The sequence below is a fragment of the Pelodiscus sinensis genome, chromosome 7 (assembly GCF_049634645.1).
Source record: "Pelodiscus sinensis isolate JC-2024 chromosome 7, ASM4963464v1, whole genome shotgun sequence".
Lineage (NCBI taxonomy): Eukaryota > Metazoa > Chordata > Testudines > Trionychidae > Pelodiscus > Pelodiscus sinensis.
In genome coordinates, this window is record NC_134717.1 from 71,565,238 (window position 1) to 71,589,163 (window position 23,926).

The window sequence follows — 23,926 nt, forward strand, 5'->3', positions numbered from 1 at the left end:
CAGCGAGAGGGCTGCTAACTGGCACAGGCCTGCAGCACGCAGTGCAGGCTTTAACGCCAGGGTGGAAGGGTAGGGGGAGAGGAAATGGGGCATGCCCAGACCTCAAGCTAAGCTCCAACGGGACTAACCAACTGCTAAGTACTCTACTAAAACACAAAGGAACTATTAACAAATGAAATGTGAGGGAATAAGAACCCTACAGCTAAGGCTGGAGCAGAGCATTTCAAGCACCCTCACGGCCAGCAAAAAGGAACTGAGGAGGGAGGAGCCTGGGAGTGCCCTATATAGTACTTCCTGCATGTGCCACTCCAGGGGGCGCTGAGACCCAAGCCTCTATGGGTACTGCTGAAAGGAAAAGCTTCTGGCACTGTGCATGTGGTAAGCACACACCCCTATGTTGAATGGACATGAGCAAGCACGCAAAGAAGAAGCTAGATTTCAGAATGAACAGTTAGAAGGTTCTACACCTAAAACATGTGAATTTAATTTAAAGCAGTCATAGCAGAGGAGACTTTTAGAACACCACAGGAATTTTTTGGCTTGTTCCAGAATGTAGCTGCTATCCACATTCCTCTGAAACAAAGAAAATGATAAATAAATATAACGAATAAAACAAGAAATAACTTATTCAGTTTAAGAAGAAGAAAGGAATTGTTTCAGATCAAAAGGCAAGGAAAGACACTATACAGAACCAAAGTTAGAACAAGCACACAGGACCCATGTTTACAGACAGTCGATGTTATATCATTTAGCACTTTAGAGGTTCAGAGCCACTTACAAACATCAACCAATTACTTCTCATTTCAGCTCTGTGAGGTACGCATAATTATTTCAATTTTTGTAGGCGAGGAAACTGAGACACGGATAGGCCAAGGTCACACAAAGTCAGTGTCAGAGCCAAGATGAGAACCCAGGAGTTCCTGACCTCTTGAGCCTTTCTCAGACCATAAGGCAGCATTAACTCTCTTTTATACAGGTTGAACTTTTTTCCTGCACCTCTTCTAAAACTCTTAAAAACGTCCTTTTTGGATAAAGAAAGCGGTTGTGGGGGTAGTTGACACAGGACAGACTGGGAATTAAGACTAAAGGGAAGTGGTGGTCCCTGGAGAAAAAGAAGGGAAATAGGTTTTGTCTGGTTGTCTTAGTGAGGGGGTGGCAAACCTGCACAAATGGAAGGAAGAAAGTAAAATAAAACTCTGTGTCAGTGTCAGAGCTTTATTATTCACTTTTGCTTTTCTGACTTAACTGCACCACCTTCTGAACCATTTGCTGAGGGAAACAAATGTTTTAACTATCATTAGATGAAAAGTGTTAAAATAATATGACCCTGTAACCAATCCAAGAGGCTGCTGAAATATTCCATCTCTTAGGTTAAAGTAAGGAAATCCTAGGCCTGACAAAACTCTACGGCTGCGTCTACACTGGCATGATTTTGCGCAAATACTTTTAACAGAAACGTTAAAAACGTTAATCTCAGTACCACAGAAATCACCGAGGGCTCTCTAAGAAAAAAGGAACATTAATTTGCCAACAGTTAATACCTCACATATATCTGACTATAACTAGCCCATGAGGGTATCATTTTAACAAGAATTTATTTGTTAAGGGTTCCGAAGGCAGAGGTTAAAAATGGAGAATGCTTCAGATCTCAGTAACTAATGTATATAATGTTTATATCTGAAATCTATCTGCATAGTACATAGTTTGTGAGATAGACTATATGCAGGCAGAATTAGTAAACATATGGATTTCATCCCTTAAATGGAATTATATAGGTTTAAGAATTGTTTGGCTTCTAATCCATGGTGATTTTATCTAAATAAGATTATGACATTTTTGTCTCTTTAGTCAAGTTTAAGATTAGACAAAAATCATGTTTTATAGGGAAAAACAGGAAAAGTTTAAAAAATGCTATTCAGTTCCAGACTGAACCACTTACTCATTCCACATTGAAATGACCTCAGTGCACTGAGATTTCCTGCTACAGAAACAATACATTCATCAGTGCTAGAAGGGGCATAAGTATTTACATACAGGGTGGTCTAGACTGGCAAGATTTTGTGCAAAAGCACTTGCTTTTGCATAAAAACTTGCCAGCTGTCTATACTGGCCGCTTGAATTTGCACAAGAGCACTGACGTTCTAATGTAAGAATTCAGTGCTTCTTGTGCAAATACTTTGACGCTCCTGCTCAGGGATAAGCCCTCTTGCACAAGAATACTTGGCAAGAGGGCCAGTGTAGACAGGCACCTGAATTTTTTGCGCAAGAAAGCCCGATGGCTAAAATGGCCATTGGAGCTTTCTTGCGCAAAAGCGCGTCTATACTGGGCACGGATGCTTTTGCGCAAAAGCACTTTTTGCGCAAAAGCATCCGTGCCAATCTAGATGCTCTTTTGTGGAAATACTTTTAACGGAAAAACTTTTCCGCTAAGAGTATTTCCGCATAATCATGCCAGTCTAGACGCAGCCACGGTGTTCTTTTATGTTTTAAATACACTGGTCCTATATGAGAGTAGGTAGATATATATCAACCATTCCTTATTTATAGACTGCCTGTATGTTAATATTTAAGTTGAGGAGTTCAGAATATAATGAAATAAAAGAATGATTACAGCACACTCTGTCCTTAGGGTTCTCTAACTCAAAGGATGAAAAGATCATCCAACTGCTAATGGCCACAAGATTAGGTGATGCAGCGAATTTAACAGGAGTAGGTACAAATGTCTCCTGTCTTGAACCTCAAGCACTCTTACAATATTGATCAGTCATTCATCCAGATTATTTTTATCAAAACATACTTTACTTGGATTGTAAACCTCTCACAATAGGAATTTGTTTTAATTCTGTAATTTACTCTGAGCAGTTATGTTGCTTTATCGGTGGTGGTGGAAGTGGTGATAATAATAATTAGTAGTAGTGTGTTTTGTGCATTGCAGATATGTAGGAAGACAAGGTCCTTGAGAGATTATTTTACAATCCAAATCATACATAATGGGGGAGGGGGAGAAAGGTAAACATCAGAAGTCACATTGTTTGGTTTGTTAACAAATGATATTGTATTTGAAACTAACAAGATGTCATATTTTAAAAATTGTAATGAGATAAATTAAGAGTTTAAATCAGGCATGAGAATAGGAGTAAGTAACAGAATAGTATAACTTTGAATATTTATATATTTGAAGAGTATAACTGAGGATGTTTGGTTCACTGGAGGAAGGAAACTGTCCAGGCAGTGTCAGTGTGAAAAAGGTTGCAAAGCAACAAGCTGGAGAAAAAAGACAAAGGGTTCATTAAAACCAGAGGCGCTGACAAAGCCTAAAAGTAGGTGAGGCAATAGCTGAGATGTAGGCAAGAGTGACAGCACACAGAGTCCTGAAGGCAAGGAGTTCATAGTTGGAGTAAAGAGACAAGAATGCAATGAGAGTACATAGCTGAGGAGAATGTGACATGACTGGGGATAATAATTTGAGCTGTGCATGTTTTATCGTATTGAGTAGGGAGGGATAAGAGGAAAGAAAGAGAGAATAGGAACAAGAGGGGGTGAGTTAATACCTTGTATTGGACTAACTTCTGTTGGAGAGAGAGAGAATTGTTTGAGTTTACTCAGAGCTTTTCTTCAGGTCTGGAGGGAGGTCTGAGAGGAGGACATTATTTTAGTCTAGGCAAGAGATGGACATGGACCAGAAACAGAGAGGGAGTAGGAGATTTGAGAAGTGTTGTAGAGAAAGTAATTCAGGATGTGGTGACAGCTTGGACATGAGGAGAGAAGGACAGGGAAGGTTCACATATGATTCCAAGATGCTGAGCTTAGGATTCTGAGAGGCTAATGGAGTTGTCGACACAGATGGACAAAGGGAAAGTGTTCGTATTATAGCAGAGAATACTATTACCAAAATGCTTCTCTGTGAAGTTTCTATTTTGAGGCTACATACAGGTGAACATGTCTGACAAGGCTGAGGATGCTAGCTCAGGGTAGTGGCTATTTTGAAAGATGGCTCCACACCGATTGGACACTATCTCCTATTTAAGGACACCCGGAAACAGTTCAGGCAGGGCATTAGGTCGCCAGTTGCTTCCTGGAGCTGCTGCCTAAGGCTATCTGAAGCGGGTGCTTAAAAGGACCCCCTGGGCAGCCATTTTTCAGGTTCTTTTGCTTGCTTGCTTGCCTACCTCTCGGAGGGACAGCAAAGCATTTCCTCTGTGTGATTTGGTTGCCCTGCTTCAGGACATCACAGCACTCCCTATTTTGTAGCCGGAGCTGGCTCTGGGCACGCGAAGGCCCCACACTGCCATGCTGCAGTTTCTGTAGACTGCCTTCATGGCCCTGCATGAGCTCGACCCTGAGTTCATTGTCAAGAACCTCTGCCTGTGTGCGGGAGCAATGCGCTTGCAGCCGCACCCCACAGCAGAGCAACGCTTCTGGCAGTAGGACACCGGTTCGACTGGTGGGACCGGATGGTCATGGAGCGGTGGGACAACCAGCTGTGGCTCCAAAACTTCCGCATGAGGAAAGAGACATTCCTGGAGCTGTGTGCCTGGACCTGTTCCAGGGTCCTAGCGTGGCCCTTTGTGGCCAGGCTCTCAGTCATCTGGCCATATATGTCCGTGTTCCTGCATCTGGAGCGGAGATCCTGGAGGTTCTTCTCATCACCCCACACCTCGAGGAGGGCCAGGATCTCCACTCCAGACCAGGTTAGCGCACTCCTTTTGTGGCCACTGGCAGGCTCCTGGGAGCCCTGTGCATGCTCCCTGGGATGGGGATCTTGGGGGACTTGTGGCTGGGACATGGTGCCCAGACAACAGGCAATGTAAGCTGCGCTGCGGCTAGAGGCTTTGAGGGCTGGCTTCCTGCCACAAGCCCTGTCCCGTGTCTGCAGTTTTAAGAGCTGCAGGGGAACAGGAACTATAGAGTTCTGAGGAGTGTGGATGGAGTGGCCAGCAGGGCAACTGTGGGATTTTCTGGAGGCCTCTTTTTTTGACAAAACTCCTTATTCCGCACTGACACACACCCTCTTCCGAAAAAGCTTTTTAACTGTGATTGGAAAAAGCCATCTGTTATTTCAACTTTCTTTCAAAATAACGCAACTGCAGTGTAGATGCTAGTATTGTTTTTCCAGAATAACGGCCATTATTTTGGAAAAACAGTGCAGCGTAGACACACGCTCCCTTATGTCGTGTTCATACCATAAGCATATTTTCATACAGCATATGGAATATTACACCACAGCGACTGCTTGTAAATCTCCAGCCCTCGACAGCATGTGGTCATAACACCAACTGCACAATGATCAATGTGCCTTTTCTAGTGTGGCTACCAGTAGGAGTTTCCCAAATGGAATAGGGAGCAGCTGAAGTTTAGCTGCTGCTGGGGCTATTTTGGGCCTTTTATTGTCAACGTATTTGTTTCACGCGGTAACACATGTTCTGACACACAGCTCACCAAAAGATTATGCTATCACTTGCCTAACTTCACACAATATATTCTTCTCAATGAGCTTTGAGGTCTGAATGACGTTTTCTTTCTGATGTGGAACACCAGAATTTGTGTGGCTGCAGTGCATGCAAAGCCTTGCCAAAGTTTCTGAAGGAACAAACTACAGCGGTGGTCTCCAACCCTTTTAAGAACGAGATCACTTTTTGAATTTAAGTGCAATCCAAGATCTACCTCAGATCCAAATACCCTTGCCCACCTCCTTTGTATCCCTTCTCTGAGGCCCCTCCCCTGCTCACTCCGTCCTCTCTCACTTTCACCAGGCTGGGGCAGAGGGTTGGTGTGCAAGCGCTCTGGTCTTGGCTTAAGGGATCTGGAGTGTGAGAGGGGCTCTGAGCTGAGCTTGGGGCAGGCCGTTGGGGTACCAGAGGGGGTTCTAGGTGCAGTCTCTGGGAGTGCTCGGGACTGGGGCTTGGGATGTAGGAGGGGGTCATGATTGGGGTGGGCTCCAGCTGGTCACTCATTACCTCAGGTGGCTCCTGGGTGGTGGTGCAAGCTCACCCCTACACTAGCCCTGCACCACTCTCAAAAGCAGCCAACAAACTCCATCTCAAGTCCTGTTGTGCCCCTCTCTGCTCTGTGGAGATGGGATGCAGGGTGGGAGAGGGCGCATCTTGACATCAGCACCCCCTCCTTTCCTTCCCTGTCCTGCACAGCAAGTAGGAGGCTCCTAAGGGGACAGCTCCAAGGCAAAGGGCAGAAGTTGAGCAGCTGTGGGGGGAGGAGCAGCTGAAGTGCTGGCACTTGATAGCCTCTTGGCTAAACCAGTCAGGATCACCTGTCAGAGGCACCATGATCTACCAGTAGATCCCGATCGACTGGTTGGTGACCACTGAACTACAGGATATTCAACCAGGGTATGTCTACAATTGCACCCTCTTTCGAGAGAGGGATGCAAATGAAGACATTTGAAATTGCAAATGAAACCGGGATTTAAATATCCTGCGCTTCATTTGCATATTCGCATTATGGCGCTATTTTGAAATAACAGACGCTGTTAAGATGCGGTTATTTCAAGAGAAAACCCTTCTCTTGAAATAACTGGTAAACCTCATTGTATGAGGAATAAGGGTTATTTTGACAGAAGAGTTTTCTTTCGAAATAACTGCATCCAGACTGTGTTTCTTTTTTCGAAATAGCGCTATTTTGAAATAGCGCCATAATGCAAATATGCAAATGAAGCATGGGATATTTAAAGCCCGGCTTCATTTGCAATTTCAAATGTCTTCATTTGCATCCCTCTCTTGAAAGAGAGTGCAAGTGTAGACATACCCCCCAGAGAAGCGATTAGATTTGGAAACAATATTTTAGTCTAAATCAAGAGTGGGCAATAATTTTTCATAGGGGGAGGCACTCCAAGAATTTGGTAAGTGGTCAAGGGCCATGCTTTTCCACAATATTAATGGAGGAGGTACAGAGTCTAGAAGGGAAGCTGGGTGCAGAAGGGAGCTTGGGTAAGGGATTGGGGTCCAGGAAGAGGTATGGGATCTGGGAGGGAATTTGGATGAAGGAGGGGGTTGTGACCTGTGCAGGAGACTGGGGTGCAGGTGGAGGTGCAGTGTCTGGGAGGGTGCAGGACGGGGTGCAGAATTAGGGGGAGGGTGGGGCTGGGTTGCCAAAGGTGGGCTCTGGCCAGGAGGTGCTTACCTGGGCGACTCCTGGCCAGCAGCCTAGCAGGTTCCTCGGTCAGGTTCCCTGCCTTCCATGCTCCCAAAGAGCAGCCATTGACGGTGACCAAGTGCTGCACTGAATGCTGGGAGCTGGAGCAGGGGAGGGGTACTTCACACACTGCCTGTCATGCAAACAGGCACCTCCCATTGGCTGGAAAATGGCCAATGGGAGCTGTAAGATTGTGCTAGGGCCAGGGGCAGAATGTGACGTCTTCCTCTGCCAGGCTTGCAGCATTCAGAGAAGCACATGGTCCCCACAGTCAGATGCTGTAAGGGGGTGGGGCTCACACCGACTCATAAGGACATAATATTTACTCACCTCTGGAGTCTGGATGGTTGAATTCCACATGATAGGTCTCTGAAGGAAAACAACTTGCTTTGTGGCCAGATTTCCTTCACTGCAAGTCAAAGCAGATAATGTGAGTGTTTGAGAGGCAATATGATTTAATTCCTTTAGATTATTAAGGCTTTTAGGGTAACTGTACATTTTAAGATGCACAACATATGTTATAAGAGATGTAGTACCACCTATAATTAAGGTTGCCTTATACTTTATTGTAGAGACCCTGTTTTCAGCTGCTTTTAATTTTGCCAAAGTTTACCTATTTGGACTGAAATTTTCCATACCAGTGCTTGGCCCAGCCTGAAGTTTTGTGGAAAGTTTTAGATAAAATAATTCAGCCATTTCTGAGGCAGAGATTTGGGAAAATGTTGCCTTGCTCATGTTAATATTTTTTTTGCAGTTTTACGGAGAAACTGTAATAGTACCATATATTGGAGCAGGGACTTGAAATTTAGCTGATGAGAGATGGAAAAATGAGTTGTCTTTGTAGCAGGAAAGTTCCTTTAATTGTCCCATGAAAATCTAAGATATAAACTCCTGAAAAGTGCAGCTCAGAGATGCTGAATAAGAAAAGATGGTTACGTACCTTCTGTAACTGGTATTCTTTGAGAGGTGTTGCTCATGTCCATTCCAAGTTAGGTCTGTGCATGCCACATGCACAGTTATCGGAAAGTTTTTCCTTAGCAGGACCTGTAGGTCAGCAGTGGAGACCCCTAAAGTCAGTGGCAGATTTAGGGCAGGGTGAGCGGGGTGGCTGCCCCGGGCCCTGCGCTTCCCGAGGCCCCACGCATGCGCCATGGCTCCACGGCACATGCGCCGTGTCAAAGGAGGGGCCCCGCGAAATTTCATTGCCTGGGGCCCCGCGGCGCTCTCATCCGCCCCTGCCTGGAGTGGTGCCAATATGGAAAGGTATATAGTCCACTGCTGACTGATCTCTGCCTCAGTTCCTTCTTGCCGAAGTCATTCCAACAGGGGGGAGGTGGGAGGGTTTTGGAATGATCATAAGCAACACATTTAGGTCTAGATGCACTAGTTCGAATTAGCTTAGTTCGAATTAACTAATTCGAATTAAGTTAGTTCGAATTAGTGCTGTAATGTAGACATACCCTATGGTAGTAACCAGGGGAAAGAGGAGAGCTTGTGATTAAGTTCAGTGGGAATCTATGAGGGGGAGAAGAGGGGCGTGGGCACCTCCCAAGGGTTCAGGCACTCCCTCTCTCATTCTGTTTTGTGTGTTTGTTTGTCTCCTTCTGCAGGTTGTGAGGGCCATCAACTCCATCCTGCTGTGCAGGGTCATCCGCCTGGGAGACCTGGACCTGATTGTTGTAGGATTTGCCGCCCTATGGTTCCCCAACTACAGAGGAGCCATAGAGAGAACCCACATCCCAATCCGCACACCAAGTCATTGAGCGGCCAATACATTAACAGGAAGGGCTACTTCTCGATGGCAGGGCGTACGATGTCCGTGTACTTTGCAACTCCAGCCTCTACTGGAAGCTGCAGGCTGGCACATTCTTCCCCCAGTGTGACTTTGCAGTTGGGGACGTGCAGATGCCACTGTGCATCGTGGGGGACACGCCTCCCCCCTGATGCCATGGCTGATGAAGCTGTACACTGACCACCTGGACCCCAGTAGGAATCAATTTAATTCCCACCTCAGCTGGGCCGGGATGCAGGTGGAGTGTGCCTTCGGCTGCCTTGAGGCACGGTTCAAGTGCCTCCTAACCCGCCTGGCTGTGGGGAAGCACAACATCCCCATGGTGGTGTCAAAGTGTTGTATCCTCAATAACATTGTGGAGAGGAAAGGGAAGGCCTTCTTGCCAGGGTGGGGGGCAGAGGCTGGCCAGGAGGGATGGGCCTTCAAGCAGCCGCAGACAGCTGCCATTTGCCAGGCCCATCAGTTGGGGGTGTGTGTCTGGGAGGCACTGAGGGAGAGTTTCTCTCAAGGACCCCAGTAACTCTCCCCAGGACCTCCCCACTAAGGACCTGTGCCTTGCTCCACTATCTCTCTCCCACCACAATCCCTCCTTTCCCCCTTCCCTGTACAGTAAATAAACACACATATTTTGTTTTCAACAAAAGGAATTTTGTATTTTTCTTTCAATAAAATAAACTGGGAAGCAGGGGGGGGGGGGCTGAGAACCTGGAGGGGGGACTGAGAAGGGGGGCTCAGGACTGGGAGTAGCATGGGGGGTGGCAGGAAGTGCCTCCTCGGGTGAGGGGACCTCAGCGAACTTGGGGTTGGGTAGATCCTGGGACTACAGGGGGGGTTGGTTTCTCTCCCCACATTTTGTGCTTGGCTTGTACTGAGCATGCTCAGTAACGCTATTGAAGCCTCTGTTCTCAGTCCACTCCCCCATGCTCTCATTCTCTCCCCCCCCCCCATCATGGCATGCACCAGTTGCCCCTGCCACCAAAATCTGACATAGTGCCCCTGGCTTCTTGGTCTGGGAGTATCATAGCTTCATGACTTTCTTGAAAAGAGGAGAGGCAAATACTACAGAGCTTTGATGTGACCAACCAGCCTATTTCTCAGGGTCTCTGAGTGTCTTTGTTGGGGCTTGACCTGAGAGCTTCCTGGCATTTTCTCCCTGGGGTAGGGAAACAGTATCTCCTCTCTTTGGTGAGTATGGGTCGGCTGCAGTTGGGAGCATGCTTCCCAGCCTTGATAGAAAGACACATGCTAGCTCTACTTAAAAAAAAAAGCAGTATGGATTTTGTGGCACAGACTAGCCCCGGGGTCAGGTAGGCTTGTACTTGGGTACAGACATACCCTGAAAGGCCTCCAACAGCACACTTCCCTTCTGTTTATATGCCTACTTCAGTAATACTAGGTGGAAAACTTTCTTTCAGGCTGAATGGTTTCTTTAGCATGGTACAGGACCTCTGCCTGATTTCACAGAGGACTTGTATATCCCATATCATATACAGACATGGAAAATCAAATAATATTAAACTTTTAAATGTTTAAATTCTGATCAAGAAAAGAGGATTGCTGGGTAGGTAACAAAGGCAAATTAACAATGTTTAAAGTCTGGCCTTATTGAAATGCTGCACAAGACAAAACAGCTATGGGCTTAATTCACAACAGAACTGAATGACAGTGGAATGGCCCCAGAATTTAAATTAGAAAGAGCAAAATACATAAACTTAGCTATTTCAAGTTTTCCACTCATTCCCACATACCCTTTTCCTCCTGGGCCAATATATTATGAGAACTCAGGTTAAGTAATCAGTGACAATAAACAAATTTCAGCAATGTTAGTTTTTTGTACTTTGTTTGCCTTCCGGTGTTTGCAGAAGATCTGTCCTGCCTGTTTTCAGGGACTCTAGTAATCAGTGTGGGACAAGAAAGGTCATAACAAGGCTTCTGAAATCTCTGTAGGGGAGATATTTGTCCTTTTCAGGGTTTTTCTGGGGTGTCCTTTTTAGTGGGTGGTGATGGGAGAGAGACACAGAAACTCCTTTGTTAATCCCACTGACCATTTGTCTGTTTATGTTGTGTGGCCAATACATTTGTCCTTTTAATTACATATGATTGTAAAAAAATATGGAACTTGTTACTCAGCTCTAATTCTGGAGGACTATTTGTCATTCTTGACTATTGTGTACATGGGTGATATCATCTTTCAGTATATATCAAGTATTTAAAATGAAGTTTAGGGATGTTTCGTAGGAAAAGAAGGCAAGAAGCTGGGTTGTAAATTCTAATCTCAAAGTCAATTTGTTTGTGATTCTGAAAATAATGCTTTGCCATCACTTTGAGTTAAACATCATTCAGACTTTTCAACAATCAAGAATTAATTTGAAGAGTTCAGTCTCTCTGCTTTCAACTAGAGAGTCCACTGCCACAAGAGGGAAAATTCTTCAGAAAAAATGATGGGCGGAAGAAATCTTATTCTAAACTCCACCCTCAGATTCTCTTAATTTTGTGAATTTAGAGCAGATCGGTGCCAGTGTCTATTGTAGCATTAGGCATTATGGGGTAGATATCCCTCCAAAAGCTTTGTACATCACTAAGGAGAGAGGTAACAAATTTCATTCCTAAAATTACTAATAATATTATCGTGCTCTTCTGATTTTTTGGTAATTCCCAATATATAGCAAATAAATTCTGAGTCTGAAAAATGTTTACTTACATGTCACTTTTTCTTTGTAAATTACTGTTTTCTTTAATAAGCAGCCCAGAGAATGCTAATACTCTTTCTTCATATTCATAATTATCACAAGCCTTAACTTCAGTTTGCTCTTCCCCTACTGAAGTTCAGCAGACACCTCAGATGTTGCTCATGGGATAATAGTGTCCGTCAGTACCACAAATATTTTAAAATGTCACATCAAGTATCCATTTCTTCAAGACACTCTCCACCGGACCCCCACTAGTAACAATCACAACAATGCTGATCCTATGCAGCAATACAGTACTAACTGCATAATACACAGTGCTATAAATGTTAGGTCCTGATGTTTAGCTTTTTAAAGGAAATATTTCCTGTGTTGTATATGATTAACTCTCAAGTACGGGGTGCTAGAAGAGAGGGCAGGATCGCCAGACTCCGTATTTCACTCCCTTTCCCAGATCTGAGACAATAATCCATGAATTGCTGCTGTCATGTCTTTATAGGAGCTTTTATTTTGTAAAGTGGAATTACTGCAAAACCAGAAAAACTATTAAAAGTTTCATAAGTAGAATCTACAACTTCAGTCTATCACACCATGCTGATTCAGATCAGAACCACATGGCTTCTTTTCTTCAAGCAAAGCAAGTACATTCATCACATGGTAAATCTGGGTAGGACACAACCCTGCATTCCTTAAATGTGAGTTTCTATGCTACCATTAATGGGGGAAGTCTCAGTCAGTTTTATTAATATCAGTTGTGAGACCATCACATCATTACACAGAGAAACAGTGAACATTAATGGTTAATAGAGAGAATAGATTCTCTGTGATAAATTGGGACAAGAGTGAGAGAAAATAGAAAATTTTAAAAGAAGAAGTAAAAATAGAAAGCAGACTTTGTTGTAAACATGCACTTGCCTTTAAATAGTTTCATTACGTTTTTTTATACAAATTAACTTTGTTTAAAAAAGATGGAAAAATCATTTTCCAGAATTCCTAATGCTTTACTAAATAAACTCTCAAAATGTTCCCATTTATTGAAGATAAAGAACTATTGTAACTATTTTTGTCAGTGTAGCCTATGGGGTACTGTTTCTGAAACCTGTTAATATTCTATCTTGGTTTGAGGTCAGAGTTCAAAGTCTGGGAAAAGGAACAGCTGTATAGACAGGATAAAATACTCTTCTGTATTCAGACTTTTTCACTTACATTCTTAGGATAATCTGCTACCACAAATGATGGTCTAATGCCTATCACACAAATACTAACTATTCAGGAATTTCCTTTTTTTTAACATAGCTACAGTGAGGTCTGGAAATAGTAGTTTATCAATATAAATGCTACTACTCAGACCCATGGTACAACACATTCTTTTTATGAGTTTATCAATTCACAATGTTCCATTATCCAAGGCCTTAACATGAATATGATAGGTACTATATAAATGTAAATGAGTTTTATCCAAAGGCACTTTACCAGACACTCTAATGCAATATCTATTTAACAGGACATACAAACTATAACCAAATAATTTAGTACAGGAAACAAATATTTTATTGGGTGGTGATTTTTAATATATAAACATAATTTAACTATCCAGGTTCAAAGTTGGCCAGGATGCAACAACTCTCCTTTTGCATTCGCTACAGTAATCTCATGCTTTACTTAAAAAACAGCACACCTAAGAAATCACCATGTAAGCATCATGCCAGGGTACTAGGCTGACAGTAACTGAGAAGTAGCCCCCACCTACTGAATCATCAAGAGCACTTCCTGCAGCATGTGACCTTTTCTAAAGTATTTGTTCTGCCCTTCCCTGCTTAAGTGGTTTCACATCCTGTCTGCAGGCCCATGATGCACACATTGGAGCCGTTTGCCTGTTAGAAGCAGGGACTGAAATCTGCAAAGAAGTTGACAAGCAGAATCTCAAAATAATCTGCCTCCTGCCGCTCCTAACCACCAAGGAGGAGAACCAGGGCCTGAAGGGCCACTGGAGCATCTCCATAGCTCTAGGATTTGGATTAATTCCTGCCTGCCCCATTTTTTAGGAAATTCCCTTGATTCAGGCTTACTTAGAATTTTATATATAGGCTACTGGGTCAAATAAATACAATATTTGTAATGGTCCCCAAGTAGGCATTGCAATTCACAATTCCTGGGGGGGTCTCCACTTCTGCTGCTGTTGTTGTCTAGGTGAAGAAAGTCTTCTTCAGGGATGAGTTAAAAGCAGGGGTGGGAAATATTTTTTTATGGGGGACCATGCTAAGATTTTGGTAAGTGGTCAAGGCCACACTTTTCTATGGAGGGGCTGTGGGGTCTGGGACAGAGGTTGGGTGCAGAAGGGAGCTCAGGGAAGGGGACTGGGGTGCAGGAGAGGGGGTGAGGTATGAGAGGGAGTTTGGGTGAAGGAGGGGCCTGTGATCTCAGGCAAGGGATTGGGGTGCAGAGTTCTGGTAGGGGTATGGGTGAAGGAAAGGATTCTGGCCTGGGGAAGGGGATTGGAGGGGGCGGGGGAAGGAGTTGTAACCTAGGGCATGGGGGAGGAGGGTAAAGAGAGTTTGGTTGTGACCTGGGACAGGGGATTGGGATGCAAGATCCAGGAGGGGGTATGGATTCAGGAGAAGGACTGTGGCCTGGGGTGCAGGATCTGGGAGGGATTTGAAGGGTGGGAGGGGGTGGGGTGCCAGAGGCAGGCTTTGGCTGGCAGGTGCATACCTAAACAGCTCCCAGTTAGTAGCACTCTCAGACAGGCTTCCCTTCCAGCAGCCCCAGACTGCTGGCTGGCTGTGCATGTCTCTGTGCTGCTGGGGAAGAATGCTGAAGCTTTTTCCTCCCTCCCTTCTACCTGAAGCTTAGAGAGCAACAGGAAGCAGCTAGATGTTTTAATTGGAGCTGCTCCCAGTTGCAGGGGTGGGCGCGAGCCCTATCAAAAGACTTGGCACATCATATCTGGCCCACGGGCTGTATGTTGCCCACCCCTAGTTAAAAGAGTAACAGTATGTTGTTTCACACTGAATCCTATAAGAGGAATGGCTTAATTTTTTAAAGGAAATCTTAGAATTTATGAGAAATTACAGGATATAGCAAAAATTGTGGAAATCCCTAAACAAATCACATAATCTGTCATTTTTTTGTGCCCAAAACTCCCTTTAAAAACTAATTGTACTAAAAGGATTTAATCTAATCCTGAAAAAACAGGACGGTGATACTATTTTTTCCACTTGAAGGGGGTTGAGTCAGGAACCGTGTCAACTCACTTGGAACAAGTCCATTGGTTTGGAGCAGCTCTTGAAATATTCCATCTACATCCAATTCAAACCTTCCAAAGTCAATAAGAGTCTCTCTCTCAGTTGATTTGAACAGGCTTAGGTCTAGGCCCCAAGCATATCTCCAGTTGTGAGACCCGTGAGTCCTCTCTTTCCATGGGGAGGCAGGAATAGACCAGGAGGTAAAGCAGAGACTTTTGTAGTTTAAAATGAAATGAGAAAAACAGAATTTTCTCAGACTCAAATTAGATATGAGTCAGTTCATTACTTCAACTGAACTGAAAAGGCAGCAGCAGAAGTTCCTTAGTCTAGGGTTTAGATAGAGACTGTTCTGAGTAACCCCACATCATAATCTTCACTATACAGCATGGGTTATATTTTTCCCTAAATGTGTTATTCCGTTTTACTATTAGTATTGCATATCGTCATTCAACAGAACTGGATTTATTCTGTTTTTTTTTTAGGATGTTTGAAGTTGGTCCCATAGTATTTCTTTCATAATGTAAGTTGGGTATTACACATACATATTATTGATAATGACAGTATTGATACTTTACTCTAAATGGAATTGTTTTAAAGTTATGTACTAACTATATGATCTATTTATTTAAAAAGATCATACTGCACTAAGCTAATGGTCAGAAATACTGTTGAGCAGATCTTCCTTTGCTGATTTAGATTTATAAATTAGCTAATTATAATTATAAATTATAACTCAGCTAATTAGTTTAACATTTTATAATAATTTAAAATTCACTAAAATTCATTTTTATAACTAATTTTAAAAAACCCAAACAATTCCACAAGGACAAAGTCTCTGTAAATTCCAGAATTACTTTAACACTGGGCAATCTTAACTTGCTAAATTTTAAGACTTGTGTATTCTAATTCCAGGTATGCACTTGCCCTTTTTATATTTTGTGCATTACTAAGAAAAGGCACTTGTCATTTTTTGTTACAATAAGGAAAAATCTTAAAGTCATAAGGTGGATCTCAGTTTTTGATCATTTGTTTTTCCTACACTCATGGATCTCTTATTGAAATCTACGAGAATTCTGCATATATAATGAAAACAGAAGAGAGCTGAAATCTGCTATGCAGATCTGAAATCTGAAAAATCTGAAAAATATAATTTTACCTTTAATCTGAAAAGAGGAGGTTACTCACCTTGAAAGTAACTGACATTCTTCGAGATGAGGGTCCCCGTGGGTGCTCCACATTAGGTCAGTGCGCCGCTGCTAAGCCGTCGATTTGAGATTTTAGAGCGATGTCCCTGGGGCTGCGCATGCGTGTATCTGCAGCTGCGTGCTCCTAGATGGCAGGCATTGCGTATGCGTGAGCCCCTCCCCCCACTCCTCAGTTTCTTTTCTACCCCGGAACGATGCCAGTGAGGAGGCCAGAATTCCGAAGTAGCGGGGAGGAAAGGAGTACCCACAGGGACACTCATCTTGAAAAACGTCAATGACTGTCGAGGTTAGTAACTCCCTCTTCTTCTTCTTTGAGAGTGCTCCACATTAGGTGACTACAATGCTATTCCGAGTTAAGGAGGTAGGGATTTCGGCTCTGGCAGAAAAGCAGTGGAAAGGACCACTTTATCAAATTTCAGGATGGAGAGAGGTCCCTGCATAAGTGCATGGTGCTTTGCAAAAGTGTGGTCCAAGGACAAGGTAGCAGCTGAACAAATGTCTCCTATGGGTACTTTGCAGAGGAACTACTTCTATTGAGGTAGACAAGGCTCTAGTGGAGTGTGCCTTTATATTGTCTGGAGGGATTACTTGTGATTGGGAGTAGCAGATATTAATACAGTCCAAAATCTGTGATGAGAGGGCCTGACCCTTATTTTGGTTCGCTATTGACATGAACATTCTTGGAAATGCTTGAAAAGACCTAGTTCATTGTAGGTAGAACAAAAGCATTCTGCATAGGTCAAGGGTATGCATTGTCCTCTCAAAGGAGTTGGTTTGGGGAAAAAGGTAGGAAGGTATATAGTCTGATTGAGGTGGAAGGATGAGTGTACCTTAGGGAGGAATTTGGGGTGGGTACGTAGAGTGACCTTATCTTTCAAAAAGGTGTGTATGGTGGCTCTGCCATCAGGGCTGTGATCTCTCCCATCAATCTCGTTGAGGTAATGGCTACGAGAAAAACGGTCTTCATGGATAAATGCAAGAGAGAGGTGGTGGCCATTTGTTTGAAGGGTGGCCAAGATAAAGTCTTCAGTACAAGATGGAGATCCCACGGTTGTGTTGGTGGGGTGATATCAGGATAAAGTGCTTGAAGGCCCTTTGAAAACCTCTTAGTGAGTGGATGTGCAAATATCGATGAGTTGTCTATCTTAAGGTGGAAGGTAGTAATAGCAGCAAGATGGACTTTAATGGAACTTATTGCAAGGCCCACTTGTTTAAGGTGCAGAAGATAATCAAAGATGACAGGTAAGGAGGATGTTGAGGGTGCTATCTGGTGGTATACACACCATGCAGAGAATCTCTTCCATTTTTGAAGGGTGCTCTGCGCCATACTGTGTAGAAGGACTGTTTGTACTTGTGAACAAGTCAGTTCTAGCTCAGAGAACCATCTAGGAGCCATGCCTTCAGGTGTAACGAGTTGAGGTTCGGTTGGGTGGCGAGGGGTCCTGGTGGAAGAAGGAGATCTTGGCTGTGTGGTAAGTAGATTGGTGGCACATGGGACATCCTCATTAGAAAAGGAAACCCTGGTTGATGTGGCCATGATGGAGCTATGAGAATTAGGTGTGCTTTGTCTCTCCTTGCCTTGTGGACTACCCTGTTCAACAGGCGTATGGGGGCAAATGTGTATAGGAGGTGGGATGACCAACTGATGAGAAAGGCGTCTCCCAAACACCCTTTGCAAGATGCCTGTCCTGGTGCAGAATAGGTAACATTTTTTGTAGGATTGTGTGGCAAATAGATCTATGGTGGGGTGACCTCACTGTCGAAAAATGCATAACAATATGTGTGGGTTTATTTGCCACTCGTGGTTGGTAGGGAGGGCTCTGCTGAGTGCATCTGCCGTCATGTTTAAGGTACCTGGAAGGTGCACCGCTGTAATGTTCATGCTGTGCTTGAGGTACTAGTTCCAAAGTTCTATGGCTTCTGTGCAACATGCTTGAGATTGGGCCCCACCCTAACGGTTTATGTAAAATGCTGCTGCAACATTGTCTATGTACAGTCTGACATGATTGCTGACGATGAATGGGAGGAATTTCATGCAAGCGTATCTGACTGCACAGAGTTCTAGTATGTTTATGTTGCTGCTGGACCACAGCCCCTGGGCCATGTGATGTTGTAGGTGAGTGCCCCATCCTATAAGAGACACATCTGTCGTCATGGAGATGGATGGTTCTGATGGATGGAAGGGGACTCCAGAACAAAAGTTGCGTGAACTTGTCCACCATTGCAGGAATTTCTTTACCAGTGTTAGGAGGACTAGGGATTTGGACAGTGGGTGGACATTGGGCTTGTAGACCTGTCCCAGCCATATCTGTAAAAATCCCATGTGGAAGTGAGCGTTGCAGACAACAAAATTGCATGCTGCGATGTCTCCCAGTAGCTGAAGGCATTCGTGTGCGGGTGTTCAGGGATTGGATTTTAGGGTGTTTGCCAAGGCCACAATTTTTTGGAAATGGTCCGTTGGGATGAATGTGGTGACCCTTGTTGAATCGATGCATGCTCCTATAAATTGGATATTTTGTGTGGGAGAAAGCGTTGATTTGGCTTTGTTTATTTGCATGCTATGGTGTTGGAATAAGTGTCTTGTGACTGACAGCGAGCGGCAGGAGTTGTTGTGTGAGTGTGTTTTGAGGAGGCAGTTGTCCAGGGAAGGGAATATTATGACAGTTTGGTTCCTCAGGTATGCTGTGATGACCGCCAGAACCTTTGAGAAGGCCCTCAGGGCTGTAGAGAGTCCGAGGGAGAGTACTTTGTATTGGTAGTGTTGTGAACCTACAACAAATTGGAGAAAACATTTATGAGCTGGAGGGATGGAGATATGAAAATATGCATCTTGCAAGTCGAGGGATGAGAACCAATTGTCTTCTTACAACGCTGGTATAACAGTGGCAAGCGTTACCATCTTAAATCCATCAAAATGAATTTGTTGAGTGCTTGCAACTCTAAGATGGGTCTCCAGCCTCCTGACCATTTTTCCTTCAGGAAGTAATGCTAGTAAAAGCCCTTCCCCCTAAATTGTACAAGGACTAGTGCAATCGCCCTGTGTGCAAAAGGTGTTCAACCTCTTGTTGAAGCAGATTCTCGTGAGAGTGGTCTCTAAAGAGGGACTAGAATGGGAAATGGAAAGGGGGTAGAGACACAAAGGGAATAAGATAGCCTTTGTCAATTATCTGGAGAACCCATCTATCAGAGGTTATACGCTGCCAGTTGTTAAACAATGGTAGTGAAAAAGTTTAGCTTGCAAAGGTAGTGTTGGAATGCATGAGCAGCTCTCAGGACCCTTGACCTGCTGTTCAGATTTGCTTATTGGATTGCTGCGAGTGTTGCGAGTTGGTAGAGGGAGGGCGTTGACATTGGTTTCTGCCTCTGATCTGTTGGTGTTAGTCTTGTCTGTTATAGTATTGAGTATAGGGAAGGTATCCAGGTCTAGAGTAGGGCTGATACCTGTATTGTCTCCTTCTAGCTGCCAGGTTGCGGGTCCCTAGAGAGTGAAGTGTTGCTCTGGAATCCTTAATCGAATGCAGAATTCTGCTGGTATTTGCTGCAAACAGCTTCTGGCCATCCAATAGAAGCTCTTCCATCGTCAACTGGATTTCTCTTGGAAAAGGAGTTAAACCATGAAGCCCTTCTCATGACTACAGCTGTTGCTATAGATCATGTAGCCATATCAGCAGCATCTCATGCAGCCTGCAAGGCTGTTCTGGCAACCATGTGACCCTCTGATATCAGCGCTTTGAACTGCTGTCTTTTTTCCTCAGGAATGTTTGCAATAAAGTCATTGAGTCTAGTGTAATTTCTGTAGTCATATTTACATAATAAAGCAGCATAATTGGAAATACAATATTGTAAAATGGAAGATGTATAAACTGTACATCTGAATGAATCAAGTCTCTTGCTATTGCAGTCCAATGGGGTGGACCGGAATTTTTGCTGCTTGGTTTTCTGTTGTGCAGTTTCCACTATGAGAAAGTTAGGTACTGGGGGTGTGTGAGAAGAAACTCAGAGCTCTTGGGCGGAACGTAGTACTTCTTGTCTGCTCTCTTGGAGGTAGGAGTGGTTGATGCTGGGGTTTGCCACTCCATCTTTGTAGGTTCCATTACTGGATTAATTGGTAGTGCTATCTTAGAGGGTGTTACACAGTGCAATCTGTCTGTTAATTCATATTGGTTTTTGGTAACCTTCTGGAAGAGGATGTTTAATTCAGCAGCCACACCTTTAAAAAGGTCTTGAAAATGTGCAAGGTTGTCTGAGGTAGTTGAAAGTGGAAGCACAGCCGCTTCCTCTGTTGGAGCAGGTTCATTTGACTTGAAGAGTACGTCTTTGACTTGGTTGGGTGGGTCCTCTTGCTGTGCTTGCCTCGTAGGTGGGGGGGGGGGAGAGTATGGTGAAGGGAAATATTGCACTAGATGTCATTTCCAACCATGATGGTGTTTTTGGTGAGGTTGCCAGTTGTTCAAATAAATGGAGGTACCCAGAGATTGCTATACCGTGGAGGCATGTTCCCATAATTAGAGAATGACCTAGAAGCATAAATAGATTGATCTGTGTTGGGGGAGTTTTTTTTGAGAGAACCCCACATAAAGGACATCTTCAGATTCAGATGAAAATCTTTCTTGAGATAACATCATTTGTGATGTTAACACAGCAGGAGAATGTTGCTGAGCTGGAATTGACAGAGCTGTAGTAGGAAGCACTGGTGCTATTTGATGTATTAGATTATGCCCTGGTGCCAAGCAGACTAGGCACCTCTGTGGTGGAGGTGTCCGTGCCAGGTGATATGGCAGACACCGTGCTCTCATGCCATGTTGGCAAGATCGATTCAGTGCCAAAAGTCGCAGCTGATGAGGCGGGCATCTTAAAGCCTGATGCCTCAGAGCAGGGTTTTGAGAGTCCCACTTTGCTAGCTGTGCTAGCAGTTCCAGAGACGCCCGGAGTGTCATAATTGTTTAGGCGTGGTGCTGCTGCTGCTCTTGGTACCGGCTGTGCGGGAGACTGCTGTTTCGGTGCTGGCATCTCCTGAGGCAAGGATGAGGATCACTTTTTGGCGGGCTTTTTGCCTCCTCATTGTTTCTGCTCCTCGGGCTGTTGACCCAGCTCTGAGAGATTTTTCAAGTAGAATTAACTTAAGATTCAGGTCTCTCCTGTTGTGCCCGCAATTTCAGTTTTGCACAATGTGGGCATTTTTGAGAAACATGTGCCTCTCCGAGGCAGTGGACACATTGTGCGTGCCAGTCCGAGATGGGGATAGGATCTTTGCAGGTAAAGCAGAGCTTAAAACCCAGTGAGCAAGGCATAGCACCGAACAACTATCTAACTACAGGAAGGGGATAAACTGGAAGAAAAAACTATCATATTCTGGGTGTGTTTTTTTTAAAACTAAAGTAAGCTATTAACAACTGATATCAACTAGGGAGAAAAAAACTGGTTCTAAAAAGGGATTAGTATCTAAAAACGTGAATGAGGCTGGAAGCCCTACCAATCTCGCTCTCCGGCTGGCGGTGGTAGAGAAGGAACTGAGGAAGAGGAGGGGGCTTGCACATGCATGATGCCTGCCACCTAGGACCACGCGGCTGCAGATGCGCACATGCATGGCCTCTGGGACACTGCTCTCACATCTCTGATCAATGGCTCAGCGGTAGCACACCAACCTAATGTGGAGCACCCACAGGGAAGAAGCAGAACTTCGCATTGTGTGCGTGAGAGAGAGATAGAATTACCTGAAGCAACAAAAATAAACCAATCGTTTGCCATAATGATGAAAGAAGACACTCTCATTAAAGGAGATGAACCGGATCAATTTTGCTGGATTAGCACGTCTTAATTTCCTATAATTAGTACATGCCTGGTTTTATTTCCTAAGTGGCCCAAACAACATGATTCTATTCTCTCAGGCCTTGACTCAGCAAAACGTTGTATTTAAATTTAACCGCACAAGTTACCCCATCCAAATTCATTAAAATCAATTGGATAAGTAAAATCTTAAATGCTTTCCTAAATAGGAATGGGATTATTCTCATGCTTACAGATAAGCATGTGCTTATTTTTTTTTAGTTGAGTAGAGGTCTCAGCACCTAATCCGAAACCTTTTCAAGTCAATGGCCCTAAATCACACATCATTTCTTCAAAATCTACAAAATCATATCTAAATAAAACTAATTACATCCTGAGTCTTATTAATATTATTTATACATTCTTCCTTGTTACATAGAGATCCGTTAATTATATGAATATGCACACACTGAGATTTATATTTTATGCTTTAAAATATTCTCTGGTTACCTATCATGTCGGATGATCGGTGTAGGCAGTACACATGTAAGAAGCCATCCAAATTCAGCCAGCGTATGCAGTAAAGGTCCATAATCTGTTTTAATTTCACATCCCTACAATAATAAACCAATATAAAAATAGTAAAGTGCACTCAGCAAAGTTTCTATCTATCTATCTATCTATCTATCTATCTATCTATCTATCTATCTATCTATCTATCTATCTATCTATCTAATAAATTACAATTTATATTATTATGTTATTGCAGAAACACTTTGAGGGGGCCTAATTGTGCTAGGCTGCATATCGGTGTTTCAAACTCAGTACCAGTCCTCAAATCCTCCTAAAGGGCCAGCAGACAACCCCTTCTGGCAGGGCTCCAGGCATGTAGGGGCCTGAGTGTTCCCCACCCCACACATCTTCCAGCACCCACCCCCCGGTGTGTCTTTGGCCCCAACAACAACCCCAAGCAATTAAAAACCTACAGGGGTCGCTGCTGCCATCACCAGCAGTGCAGCAGACCTAGAGTGGCTTCCTGCTGCTAGCTCCATATAGCTGCTGGCATGTTCCTGTTGCCTAGGAAAAGTGTGTTCAGAAACAGCCCCTCCATAGGTGTAAGATGTGAAATTACTGACTCATTTTGTGAAACTGATTAGATATTAGTGATGCCAACTCTCCACTCTCCTGATCTGATAACAATTATTTCCTGATAATTGGAGGGGTTTTTTTTTTTGTTTTTTTTGCTGGAATGCCTCAGACACATTATTAGAATTAAGCCAGATCTGGGAACTTCACTGCCTAATGCCTCATGCACTGCTATCAACTGTGATCTCTCTGATTTAGTAGATTATGCTTGACTGTTGGTGCATGGCATTACAAGAGAATCCCAGCCTTCTTTTTCTTTTCTAAAGGAAAACTCCAGGTCTCATAGTTTGCAGAGAAAAGCTAGAAAACATGCCATGAGTTCAGCCAAAGACATCAAACACCACATGCCAAATAAAAAGACCCCCACGTGTATTTTTATCTGTGATTGCAAGAAGCCATTATCTTTTTAGGAGGTGGGGGAGCTGATTTATGAGTTTTGAATGCTTGGGGCTCGCAATACAGTACATGAAAGTTGATAATGTCTCCTCCTGTGTCCAGAGCCCAGACAGAGACCAGGATCCTACAAAAGGAACAAAACTGAGTTCTCCCCTCCATGTCCACGCACTGGGATGCCCCCTGCTAACCTATACATGTTCGCACTGGAATCCCATCTCCCTCCTCCCTGCTACCATCTGCATCTTTGCTTTGGGATCCCTCCTGAGATAACCAAAAGTGAAATTCACTGCTCCCGCTTTGCTGGCTGCATTTGTGCGTCATCTCGGGTGGCTCCCTGGCCAAAGCGGTTTGCATCATGATGGAGGCAGCCAGTGCCTTCTCAAACTGAGTGACACCTTCTGCACCTGGGACTATGGGTTGGCACTGAGGGCCTGGGTGCTGATGGGGGCCATGTGTATGGTGAGTCCCTAACTGCTTCCCACCCACCCTTAGGTGTGTTGTGAACAAGACACAAGAAGTCATTCTTCCGCTCTACTCTGC

At 44.0% G+C, this 23,926-nt stretch overlaps 1 protein-coding gene across 8 annotated transcripts in view; it reads right to left on the reverse strand.

Annotated features, from left to right (window-relative positions):
- Nucleotides 1-23,926, reverse strand: part of RFTN2 (raftlin family member 2) — an 85,477-nt gene that overhangs the window by 28,055 nt on the left and 33,496 nt on the right. For 6 of the 8 annotated variants that reach the window (XR_003088305.2, XR_012905399.1, XM_006117922.4 and 3 more), the window contains exons 8-9: nucleotides 22,355-22,458; nucleotides 7,480-7,558 (exon numbers count right to left, since the gene is read on the reverse strand). Coding sequence is in view for 6 of the 8 variants with exons in the window: in XM_006117922.4 (XP_006117984.2) it covers nucleotides 7,480-7,558; nucleotides 22,355-22,458 (183 nt within the window). In the remaining 2 variants the exon portion in view is untranslated. Of the gene's footprint in view, nucleotides 1-7,479; nucleotides 7,559-14,882; nucleotides 15,086-22,354; nucleotides 22,459-23,926 lie in introns of all 8 variants that reach the window. The other 2 variants (XM_025182038.2, XM_025182037.2) reach the window with 1 other exon arrangement.